Below are 11,672 nucleotides of genomic sequence, written 5' to 3' on the forward strand. Positions count from 1 at the left end.
CTTTTCCTGCTTTAGCAGTGTATAACATCATACTGGGGAGAGCGCTTTCCATTTGCCCCCACTTTGGTAACCCTTGCTGCACTCAGGAGCATTTGTGTCCAAGGGACCTGGGGCTAAGGCTCTCCTGGAGCACTGGAACCACTCATTTGAGTCTTGGGGCCCTGGAAAGGGGACCCTTGCTGCTCTGAACAATCTGAGAGGCTCGGCCTTGCGCTGTTGAGGGGGAAACTGAAGCTGTTCTGCATTGTGTATATCAATCCCACTGAGAACATTAGGAAGGTGATGGAGTTGACCACGTAGTGTCTCTGAAACGCAAACTAAGATCGGCTACACAGGTGGCTTTATTTTAGGGACAAGTCCCCTCAGCCAGGCCTGGGGCTCCCAGCACTGAGCAGCAGCTCCCTAGGTTGCGTTCTAGTGCCCAGCAGGCAGCCGGTGCTTGACTTCATGCCTGAGCTGTGGTTTAGGGCGCTGCGGAGTTTCAGCACTACAGGTAGGACCCGGCCTGGTGCAGGCCCGTCTGCGCTCGGAGAGTGACTGTCTTGCTCCAGGAGAGCCAGGCTTCAAACACGAGCAAGGCAGGGCAGTCCTGCTTGGCACAAGGCAGTGACAAGCTGCGCCGAGCTGCCTGGGTGGAAGGGCCCACAGAGATGTAATTCCTCCTTGGTTGATGAAGGTCAGGCAATTGTTGTTAAAAGCCAAACTAGGAGAGGTGCTGATCACTGCCTCGCTTGCCAGTGCCAGCAGCTTCCGATGGAGCTGCCCAGCAGGATCCAGCTCTCCAAGTTGATCCTGCCAGACAAATCCAAAATGCAGCTCTTTGGGCCTTCATGCCCACAGCCTGCCCATACGCCGGGCACCTCCAGCACTGCTCCAGGCTAAAAAGCACCGAGAGCTCCGTGTTACCCAAGAGAACATTTCCCATTTCCCTTGTCCGTGGTCCTCAATCATTGGACGTCACCTTCCCCTGTCCTTCCCTCTCAGGGTGAATCCCTCCTGGACACGGAGTGTGGGTCCTTGGGAACTGTAGCCTCCAAGAGGGGAAGATCCATTTGAAGGATCTGGACAGACAGTGGCTGGATGGGAGCAGCCAGAGAGGATGGAGCCGGTGCGATGGGTCCATCTGGTGGCCGTGTCCCTCCAATCGGCACCGAGGAACCAGCGGTGGGGGTCCTGCTCCCAGCCACCACATCCCTGTATCCCGGATCCTGGAGGGCGAGGGCCTTGGCCAGCAGCACCCCCAGGTCTTTCCTTGGCCTCTCCCAGGAACAGCTTGAAAATGGGATTGGGGAGGGGAAAAAACACAAGTTAGAAACAAAGAATCGGTGGGTTCAGAAACAAATGGGGAGAGGGTGGTGTGGAGAGGCTGCAAAAATGCCACTGCCTCGTTAATGATTTCATAGAATGGGCTGGGGTGGAAGGAAACTGTTGCCTTCGGAGGCGTGGCGACCTGGTTCAGGAATGGCTTCTGATATCAGGAACTTCAATCTGCCTGATATCTGCTGGGAGTACAACAGAGCAGAAAGGAAGCAGTCTAGGAGGTTCCTGGAGTGCGTGGAAGACAACTTCCTTGCACAGTTGGTGAATGAACCAACAAGGGATGGTGCCCTCCTGGACCTGCTGTACCTTTCCGTACATCGCGAGATCTTCCGACCGCCGGGCCTTAGCTACCCACAGGAAACTTAAAGGTCATCAAGTTCAGATGATTTGATTTGTGTATTAGCTGACTGGCTCTGTCCTGTGCACCATCCAGCCACGGAGAAAATGTTTGCTGCAGCCCAGCCTCTATTCCTCCCACATTCCCCAGGCAGCCCCAGCCTGGTGGGCCCTGCTCCCATCCCTCAGCAGCTCCTGCCACCCCTCCGGAGTCAGGAAGCAGCACCAGCAAGAAGCAATAATTTAATTTCTTATCAAAACAGGGAGTGAAAAAAAAACCAAAGACCCCTCGGTACCAAATCCAGGCACCCCATTCCCGGTCAGGTGTCTGTGGTCCAGATGTCGATGCTCTGGATGATGAGCCACTCGCTCTGGTCGCGGGTCACCCGGATCCTCACGCACTCCACGGGGCCGGGCATGCCCCTCTCCAGCCCCCGCCGCTCCAGCGTCCCCTTCACAAAGGTGCCAACCATGGTGTAGGTAGCGCAGTCCCTGCCGTCAGCCCGACGCCGCCGGCCTAGCTCCAACACTCCTGAGTGTAGGAAATCCCTCTGGCGCTCCTTGGAGCCCGTGTGCACCCGGACACGGGTGACGTGAGACGGCTGCTGGAAGACGATGGAGAAGGTGCTGCCGGCTGCTGGGTCTTTCCCCCAGAAATACCCCTCAGCTGTGCTATAAGCCTTGATGGGCTCGTAGTTCTCAAAGATGGACATGCTGGTGAACAAAGCCGCTGGTGGGTTGTCTGGAAGGTCCAAAGCATCAGCCTGGAACTCATCGTCCTCCAACCGGTTGATGGTGCCCTGGAAGGAGGAGTAGAGACCCATGTGCTGGAAGAGGGAGGGCTTGAAGCGGATGACGTCCTTTTGGGTGAGCAGGAGGCGGAAGTGGACCAGCAGCCAGTCACACGGCATCTCCTGGTAGAAGAGGAGGAGGAAGCGAGCCAGGCGTGGAAGGTCGCTGGAGTGGTAGAGCTTACCAATGTAGCCCAGCTTGGAGAACTCGAGGGTGGCCCAGCTGGAGCCTTCCCGGGAAGCCAGTGCCTTGCGGATGGCCATCAAGAAGGACTTGGCACACCACACATCATCCTCAATCATCAAGTAGTAGGAGGAGAGGTTGGCGGCGAAGGCAAGGAGGAAGGCGTAGTCCACGTTCTGCTTGGACCGGAACCTCACTCGCTCCTCTGGGTCGTTGTAGTTTCTCTTGAGGCCCTCGAGGGTGGGGTAAAACTCATGGGGCACGTGGATGAGCAGGAGACGGCCCAGGTGGATGTGGTGAGCAAATTTGTGGGTGAGATCAGCAGCCACGCGCACATTCCAGCTGGGGTCTTTATCAGCCAGATGCACCACCACCACCATCTCCTGCAGCTCCTCCTCTGTTGACTGTGTGAAGAGGGACTGGAGTGTGGCAGGGAGGTAGTAGCCACGCGGCCGCCGCACTGACGCCAGCCCCACTGCCAAGAATTCTGCAAGCCAAAGGAAAGACATTATGGCAGGCTGAGGGTGACCTGACACGCACCATGGTGAGGGGTTTCACTGCAAGCTGCAAGGAGGGGGCTCCAAAAAGCCCTCTGCATGGCCAACCCAAATATCTTGCTGTTTACTTGCTATTTGTATCAAAGGTCCTTCCTAAAGGTGAAGCCCCCAGCATCTCAGGTGATGCCCAAACCTGGCCCAAAGGGCAGGGAGAGGCCATGATGAGAAGCCAAGGGCTTCTCCAAAGAAGAATTATTTGGTAAAAATACCTTTAAAAAAGCCAAACCTGGGGAAGGAAGAGTGCAGAGATGGTCCACAGGGAAGGGATGGCTTCATGGCACAACTGCACATCCTGGAAGCAGGACCTTACTCTGAACCTGACGGAGATGCAACTGCACTGGGATGATGATCCACCTGCCCTCCCCACAGCCCAGCGGGGGCTGCGTTTGTCCGGCGTTGCTGCAGTTTTGCTGCAGGCTCTGCCCCGCCGTGCACACACCAGAGCTCTGGCTTCAGCACAGGCTGGCGTGGGGCCACCCTGAGCAACTTGCCATGCTGTTTGAAGGTGAATTGCTTTGCCTGCATCTCTCCAAGAGCTTAACCCACATCTCTGACATTAAGCAGTTCTCCCCATGATCCAGCCCCACCATCTCCACTTTCTTGACTGGAGAGCAGTAAACTCAACCCTACAGAGACAGGGTCTCAGCCACCCTCCCAACAGATCCAGGAAACCCGCAATGCCTGCAGTCACCTCAGTCCCAAGGTGCAGAAGCAAGGACCATGTTGGAGCACGCTGACCTTCTTCCACCCCTCCATCTCACCCCAATTCCTGTCTGGTGTGGGGTCCCAGAGCCACTCACTTTTCTGGGGCGACAGGGAGCCAGCGAGGAGGTGGTAGGAGATATTGTCGAGCACAGAGAGGTCATCTGTGTCCCTGAGGATGCGCAGGGCTCCTTCTGGCTGCAGCACCATCTCTGGGACCAAACCCCTGAGATCCAGCTGGATGGGAACCGCAGGCAGCCAGGTCAGACCCTGGAGCACCATGGACAGGTGTGCAAGGGGGGACCCAGTGATGATGGGGAGCCCTTGTCCTGCCCTCCCAGCTCTGGGATCAGGGGAGGTCCATGTGCACAGGACAAGCCCAGGGAGAGGAGGAGGCAGAGCAAGAATTTGGGGGTGACACGGGACAGGGAAGGAGCAGAGCTGGGGTCAGGGTCTGTGTGGGGAAGGTGGGGATAAAGGACGCTCCAGTGGCTCCTCCAGCAGGACATCATTGCTGGGGACTCACCTCCGGGGGCTCATGTTCCTGCCGGCTGCCTCCGTGGAGGAAGAGGAGGAGGAGGAGGAGGGAGGTGGCCACAAGCGCAGCGGTGAGGGAGCGCTTTGGGGAGCATCGCATAGCACCAGGCTCACACGCCGAAGCCTGCAGGAGGAAGGGGCCCATCAGGTCAGGGCACAGCTTAGGGACCAGCACCTGGCTGCTCCATCCTGGGGGCTGAGCCCTCCGCACCCAGGGGTGGCTGTGGGGCACCAGGAAGCACCCAGGCACCATCCCCTTTGGGCAGGACACCCCAACCCAACCAGGAAAGATCTGCCAGGGGCAAAATCCACCCCTGCCAACACCTTGAGTGGCAGCCTTGGGGCTGGAGGTGGAAGAAACAAAGGCGACACACACCTTGGCAAAGGCTTTCACGTCAGGGTGGCAGCTCAGGAACAGGCACCAAGCCCTGGGATGCACTCAAAGGAGCCCAGGCTGCTATTCCAGCATTGCAAGGATGAAGCAGCTCCCGCAGCCCCTCCTGCCCCACCGTGCTCCGGGCAGCCACAATCACCCTGTTCTCACCACGTCCCTTGCTTGGTAGGACAAGAAAGCCATGCCCAAGTGGACAAAGTGTCACCTTCAAGGAATTTACGCTGCCCTTGAGATATTTTACCTTGTAGCAGAGGCGTGGCAGGAGGCTAAAAGGCTCCTGTGTTTTTCTGGGGTTTTTCCATCATAAATACAACCAGGGCTGCCCTGGAAGAGAGGAAAGTGGCAACCAGGCTGGCCCAACTGCTCACAGCACCTCGGCTTGTTTGGGTGAAAACATCTTTGAAGGCAAATCCACGGAGCACAAGCCCTTCCCAGCCGTGTAATAACATGCTGGGAAAGCTGCCAGTGTTCCTGAACAGCTTTGCCCAGGACTTCTCTAATCCATCACTGCCAGAGGAGGCCACGGAGATGATACAAGGACAGGCTGAGAGAGTTGGGGTTGCTCAGCCTAGAGAAGAGAAGACTCCAGGGAGAATTTAGAGCAGCTTTCAGTACAGAAAGCGGCTCCAGGAGAGCTGGGGAGGGGCTTTTTCCCAAGGGAATGGAGTGATGGGACAAGGCAGGGTGGTTTTAAATTGGAAGGGGGAAGATTTTGATTAGACATTAGGAAGAAATTTTTCACAATGAGTGTAGGGAGGCCCTGGCCCAGGTTGTCCAGAGCAGTGGTGGCTGCCCCATCCCTGGAGGGGTTCAAGGCCAGGTTGGATGGGGCTTGGAGCCCCTGATCCAGTGGGAGGTGTCCCCGCTGGTGGCAGGTGGTGGAATTGGATGGGCTTTGAGATCCCTTCCAACCCAAACCATTCCATGACTCTATGATCAACTCCTGCTGTGCAGTGGATGCTCCCAGCCCACCTGCAGTGCTGAAGGGCAGGGGTTGAAGCAGTTCCTCTGCTGTTGCCACCCTGGAGCAGGGGCTGAGCTTATGTTAAGGAGAAACCCTCTGTTTTCCTGGCCAAAAGTCCTTTGGGGTTTGTCAGCATCTGAAGGGGCCAGTGCAGAGAAGGACCCACCACAGCAGCAGCCAGCATGGTCCTTGCTGTGCTGACCTCACCCAGGAACAGTACTTGTTACTCCAAGATAAGCAATTAAAACAGAGCAAGCTGCTCTCTCCCAGGGAAGCTTGCGCTGAGCTACGGCTCACCCAAGGAGAGCAGAGGAGCTGCCAACTCAGTAGGGGCTGAGCTCTGGTTCCTCAAAGTAATCAGAGACAACGAGCTCCTGGACCTGCTTCAAATCTGTCCAGGTCCCAGCAGAGCTGGGAGAACTGGGGGTGCTTCCTGCTCTGGGCCAGCCCCAGCCTTTCCTCGCCAGCCATGGAGCACAGGCAGGGAGCAGTTTTAGGGAGCCATCCCAAGCCACGGGGATGTCACACCTTGAGGACACATCGGGGGTTTCCAAACCCAGATCTCCATGACCGTGATGCATCACGAGTCCATGGGGCGAGCTGGTTTGGCATCCAGCCCTCAGTGGGCTGGGGGTATTTACACTGTGGGGGGCAAAGGTTTTCCAAGCTGCCAGGAGAGCATCTGGCTGCCAGAGGCCCGTCCTGGGTGGAAACCAAGGTGCTGCTCAGCACACCCAGTTCCCACAGCCAGGGACTTTGTCCTCAGACGCTGCGGGGAATGGGGAGTCACATGCCCCTCGCCCAGCCAGCCTCACAGGCTTAATAGAACCGAAGGTTACAAACACCACCCCATGATCAGTGCCCTAATTGCAGTTTTGGGGTTTCCCTCCATGGAGAAACAAGCAGGGTCCACAGCCCAGCCTGGGATGCAGCCTCCTCCTGCTGCCTCCTGCTCTGGTTCCAGGTGTCTCCATGGAGCATCCCTGTCCCCACTCCTGCCCCAGCCCCTCATGCACCTTCCCCGCAGCTCAGCATCTGCTGGAGGCCCCTCCAAAAGCCACCCTCACTGGGACACTGGGCCAGGGGCTGCTGAGAGCCCCTCACCTGGAGGCAGAGCAAACCATCCGCTCTGTTCAGAGCCTCCCGGCCGAGTGGGCTGCGTGACGCAGCAGCCGTGACTCAGTCCAGCAGCGGAGTGGAAGGAGGACGAGTAAATACGCAGCCTCGGTCCCACGAGGCCACGAGGATGGGCCAGATGCTTCCTGTGTGCAGGCAGCCCCGCTGCTTCCTCCAGCACAGGGGAGAGCGGGGCTGGTTGCCTGGGCAGGAGGGGAACAACTGGGCTCGCTGTCCCACTGCCCAGAGCGCCTTGTCGTGTGGTGGGAAACTGAGGCACGGGAAAGACCGTGTGTCACCCAGGGGGAAGCAGCAGGTTGGAGTCAAAGGTCAGTGCCCACCACCACCCCCCCACGGCATCCCCAGGACAGAGAGGGGCAGGATCTGAGCCAGCACCACAATTTGCCGCTGGCTCAGGGGAGGACGAGGCAAACTGGCACCACAGTGGCCCTGATGGGCAAATGGTGGCCATTCAGGGCTGTGTGGGCAGGGTGATCGTGGCCACCTCTCCAGAGCCAGTCTGGGGTCCAGCCCCAGTGCTGTAGGTGCCTCTGCTCCAAATGTTACCCTGCAGGGAGGAAGGAGGGGAAAAGCCACTTTTGAGCAGCACAGTACTCTGGGAGCCAAAGCCTTAGGTCAACCCAGGTGTCCTACAGCCCCACGGCACACAGGGGTCTCGGCTCTAACCCAGGCCCTGATGCCGACAGCGTGGGGACCCCCATTGCACTGCCCTGCCCACACCCCCCAGTCCCTAGGTGACCCTGGCGTCCCTTTCCCGTGTCGCCCCAACCCATGACACCGGTGTGATGGCTCATGCCCAGCACCGCTCGGGACGCATTCAGTGAGGCAACAGGAACTTACGGGCAGCCCGGTGTGTGGGTGCACGGAGGTGGCAGCCTCGCTGTCTCGCCGGGGTGCTCAGCCCTGGCAGCTTCCCCAGGGCTGGCAGGACTGTGGTTTCTTGCTCGGCAAAGCCCCACCCCGAGTCCTCGCCTGCCTCTCACAGAGGAGGAGCGTCTGCCGGCGTCCTCTGCCCCAGTCCAGTGAGTGCTGGGTGAACTGGATGGGCTGGTGGGGACCCTGGGTGGGATGGGGCGAAGGACCCGCAGCCCTGCTGTGGGGCGTCCCACGATGGCACAGGCTGCTTCCCACCATCCCTGTCGGCAGCCCCAGGCCCCCCAGCAGTCTCAGACCCCTTGGGGGCTCTCATCAAGCCCCATCACGTCAAACTCTCATACACAGCAGAACCCTTCAGTGCCAGAACTGCACCCCCACACAAGGTTCCCCACACAGCCTAGGACGCTGGGTATCGCAGCCCTGGCTGGGGACTAAGCCACTTCAGAAAAGACCTTTAAGATCATCAAGCCCAATCATACCTGTCCACTACTAAACTAGATCCCTGAGCACCTCATCCACCTGTCTTTTTAAACCCTTCCAGGGATGGGGACTCCACCACCTCTGTGCAGCAGCCTCTGACACTGCCTATGGAAATGTGGAACTCTTCCATCCCCATGAGCCAACGTGGGGCCCTTCCCAGGGCCTGGGTTGGCCCCAGCTCCTGCACTCTCCAAGCCTCACTTCTCCCCCACCGCTACCTTGCTCCAGACCTGGAGCCGTGGAGCGCCCACAAGTCACCCAACATCATTGCTTGGAGCTGGGATCATCTCCTTCTGACACAGCAGCTCACCTGCAGCATCCCCTCCACCCCATCCTCCTGACCCCATTTCCCTCCTCTCCTTGCTGTCCTGAATCTCTTCTACCTTTGCAAACACCTCAACAACTCTTCTCAGGCCCTGTCTTCTACAAATCGCCCGCAGTGTCGGCTGCTGCTGTGGGTTCAGAAGGAACCGTCACACTTGGATACATCTGGGAGGACAAGGTGACCATGGAGAGATAATGTAGGGCAGGAACCAGGCTCCTGGATCTGCTGGCTTTCACTTTCCTCTCGCTGTTTGATTTTTAAATCCTAAATTCCAATCACAGGATGCCAGTGGCTCTGTCCCCACAAGGAGCTCAGTGGGGACACCTGCATCGGAGGGGAAATTGGCACCTGCACAGGACTAGAACACGCCAGAGGGGCCAAGGGAGATGAGATGGTGCAACCCAACAGAGATAAGCTGTTTGATTGCACGTGGGGGCATGGGAGGGATGTGGGGTGCAGGGGCTCACACGAGGTGCCAAAACAACCGGCAGCAGCTGCAGATGGGGGGGGCCTTTCTCACCGCAGTCACCCATCACTCCCATTCCTGCACAGGAAGGAACTGGGGCCCTTCCTGCCCCCACAGGACGGAAGGGAGGGGAGGGCAGGGCTGTGACGTCCCACGTAGCCCTTGGGTCCCCAGCGCTCCTGCGGGCAGCCAGTAGCCCTGCCGTGGGATCATGCCTTTTGGGGAACATGCAGCACTGCTTAGGGCAGAGCAGAACCATCAACCCCCCGCTGGGCCCCACCCGCCATCTGTGGGCACAGGGCAGAATTTTGTAGAATCGTGGAGCGGTTTGGGTCAGAGGAACCTCAAAGCCCATCCAGCTCCACCCCTGCCATGGACAGGGACCCCTCCCATGGATCAGGGGCTCCAAGCTCCATCCAACCTGGCCTTGAGCACCTCCAGGGATGGGGCAGCCACCACTGCTTGGGGCAACCTGGGCCAGGGCCTCCTCACCCTCACCTTGAAGAATTTCTTCTTAATGTCCCATCTAAATCTTCCCCCTTCCAATTTAAATCCATTCCCCCTTGTCCTGTTACTCCATTCCCTTGTAAAGAGTCCCTCCCCAGCTCTCCTGGAGCCCCTTTCTGCACTGGAAGCAGCTTTAATTTCTCCCTGAAGACTTCTCTTCTCTAGGCTGAACAACCCCAACTCTCTCAGCCTGTCCTCCCAGCAGAGCTGCACCAGCCCCCAGATCATCTTCATAGCCTTGTGAAGAAATGGGTCTAGAAGGCACAGTTTTGTCCCTTCCAACTGAAATATCGTGTTCTACTCTTGCTTGTTCTTGGAATAAACAGGAGAAGAGAAAGACACCCCTGGTATAAAGGCTGTTCTGAGAGGGGAACAGCCCCAGCTCTGGGTCCAGGGAGACCCAGTACCCCCAGCTGGGGCTGGCGCTGAGCTCTGGGGTGGGACAGACCAAGGGGACCCACACAGGCACCGGCCACCTCCCCGCAGCACCCAGCCCTCACCCTGCCCAGCTCAGCTCCCTCCGACACCTGATCCCCAGCAAGGAGAGGGACAGGGCGAGGCCAGCGTGGTGTCCAAGGCTCTGTCTTTCCCGCAGGGAAATCGGAGAGCCGGGCTGGATCTGCTTACAGCTCTTCCATTATTCAGGAGGTGGAGCAGGACAAAGCAGAGGTAAAACGTGGCCCCACGCAGCACAGAGAATGCACCAGGGCTCCAGCCATCGCGGTGCTGAGCTGGGGCTCCATTTCCATACCACCAGGGTCCCTTTAGTCACATCCCACAGGAAAAAGTGACACCACACCACAGCCTGGAGCCCTGGCAGGGACGGCATCGCTGGAGAACACAAAGGGTGCTTTGGCAAGGAGCCTTCAAGGGAGGTTGGGTTTGGGGCACAGAGGGTGAAAACCCCCCACGTGGGGCTGAGACCGGCCAGGGGTCACACACATCACTGAGCAAACCTCGACGCAGCCTTCCCTCAAACCGGGTAAGGGAGGAAGGGGAAAACACAGTCCCCTGCAGCTCTGCATGTGGGGAAGCAGAGCCCAACCTTCCCAGCATCGCTGCCACCTCACTGGCCTCCCCAGGTGGATCACAGCAGGTCCCTGGTACCTGCTGACACTGCTGATTGGCACCGCTCTGTCGCTGGAGTCGTGTCTGCTTCCTGCAAAGGAGAAGACTGAAAATCATTCAATGCTTTACACATTTCAGGCTTGAAAAACACTGGCACGGGAGGGCACCTTGTTGGGTTAGGAGCATCTGTCCTTAATTAATATATTTCCTTAATATCCTCATGTCATCCACAACATAATGAGGAGAGGGAACTGTTGGAATGGGTCCAGGAGAAGCCACAAAAACAATTTGAGGGCTGGAGCACCTCTGCTATGAGGACAGGCCGAGAGAGTTGGGGTTGTTCAGGCTGGAGAAGAAAAGGTTCCAGAGAGTCATTAAAGCAGCTTCCAGTACTGAAAGAGGCTCCAGGAAAGCTGGGGAGGGACTTTTTACAAGGGCCTGGAGTAATAGGACAAGGGGGAATGGCTTTAAATTGGAAGCGGGAAGATTTAGATGGGACATGAGGAAAAAATTCTTCAAGATGAGAGTGAGAAGGCCCTGGCCCAGGTTGCCCCAAGCAGTGGTGGCTGCTCCATCCCTGGAGGTGCTCAAGGCCAGGTTGGATGGGGTTTGGAGCAGCCTGGTCCAGTGGGAGGTGTCCCTGCCCATGGGAGGAGGGTGGAACTGGATGATCTTTAAGGTCTTTTCCAAAGCAAACCATCCCATGATTCTATGATTTGAAACCAGCAAGTCTGTTGGCAGCAGGAACCATCCCATTGCCTTGCTTCCTGCCCTTCCAGCCCCCTCCAGCTGCATCATTCGAGGACCGGCATCCTTAGTACCTGCTGCTAGAATAGCTCTTGCCCCAGAACATGGAGCACATCCCAGACGTACCATACGCCTGATTGGAGCACATCCCTGCTTCCACAGATCTCAGAAACACACAGCCCTACACTTTGTTCTGTATTTGTTCACAGGAGCAAGAGGTGGTATTCCCATCCCCACTTAGCCGGATCAGCTATCCGGAGGCAAGGGCAGAGCTTGAGACA

The 11,672-nt window shown here is 57.8% G+C and overlaps 1 protein-coding gene across 6 annotated transcripts; it reads right to left on the reverse strand.

Annotated features, from left to right (window-relative positions):
- Positions 1 to 1,885: 1,885 nt before the first annotated feature.
- Positions 1,886 to 7,887, reverse strand: LOC138730454 (alpha-1,6-mannosyl-glycoprotein 4-beta-N-acetylglucosaminyltransferase-like). Of its 6 annotated transcripts, XM_069875635.1 has the most exons (5): positions 7,763 to 7,815; positions 5,063 to 5,145; positions 4,417 to 4,551; positions 3,989 to 4,127; positions 1,886 to 3,118 (listed from the first exon to the last, which is right to left on the reverse strand). In XM_069875635.1, the coding sequence occupies exons 3-5, from the start codon at positions 4,525 to 4,527 to the stop codon at positions 1,977 to 1,979; spliced, it is 1,392 nt and encodes a 463-aa protein (XP_069731736.1). In that variant the 5' UTR covers positions 4,528 to 4,551; positions 5,063 to 5,145; positions 7,763 to 7,815; the 3' UTR covers positions 1,886 to 1,976. The 6 variants fall into 6 exon arrangements, with proteins under 6 accessions (XP_069731736.1, XP_069731737.1, XP_069731735.1 ...); XM_069875636.1 differs by lacking the exon at positions 5,063 to 5,145 and having other exon boundaries at positions 7,763 to 7,824; XM_069875634.1 differs by lacking the exons at positions 5,063 to 5,145; positions 7,763 to 7,815 and adding an exon at positions 4,804 to 4,822.
- Positions 7,888 to 11,672: the final 3,785 nt, after the last annotated feature.

Source organism: Phaenicophaeus curvirostris, chromosome 24 (genome assembly GCF_032191515.1).
Source record: "Phaenicophaeus curvirostris isolate KB17595 chromosome 24, BPBGC_Pcur_1.0, whole genome shotgun sequence".
Classification (NCBI taxonomy): Eukaryota; Metazoa; Chordata; class Aves; order Cuculiformes; family Cuculidae; genus Phaenicophaeus; species Phaenicophaeus curvirostris.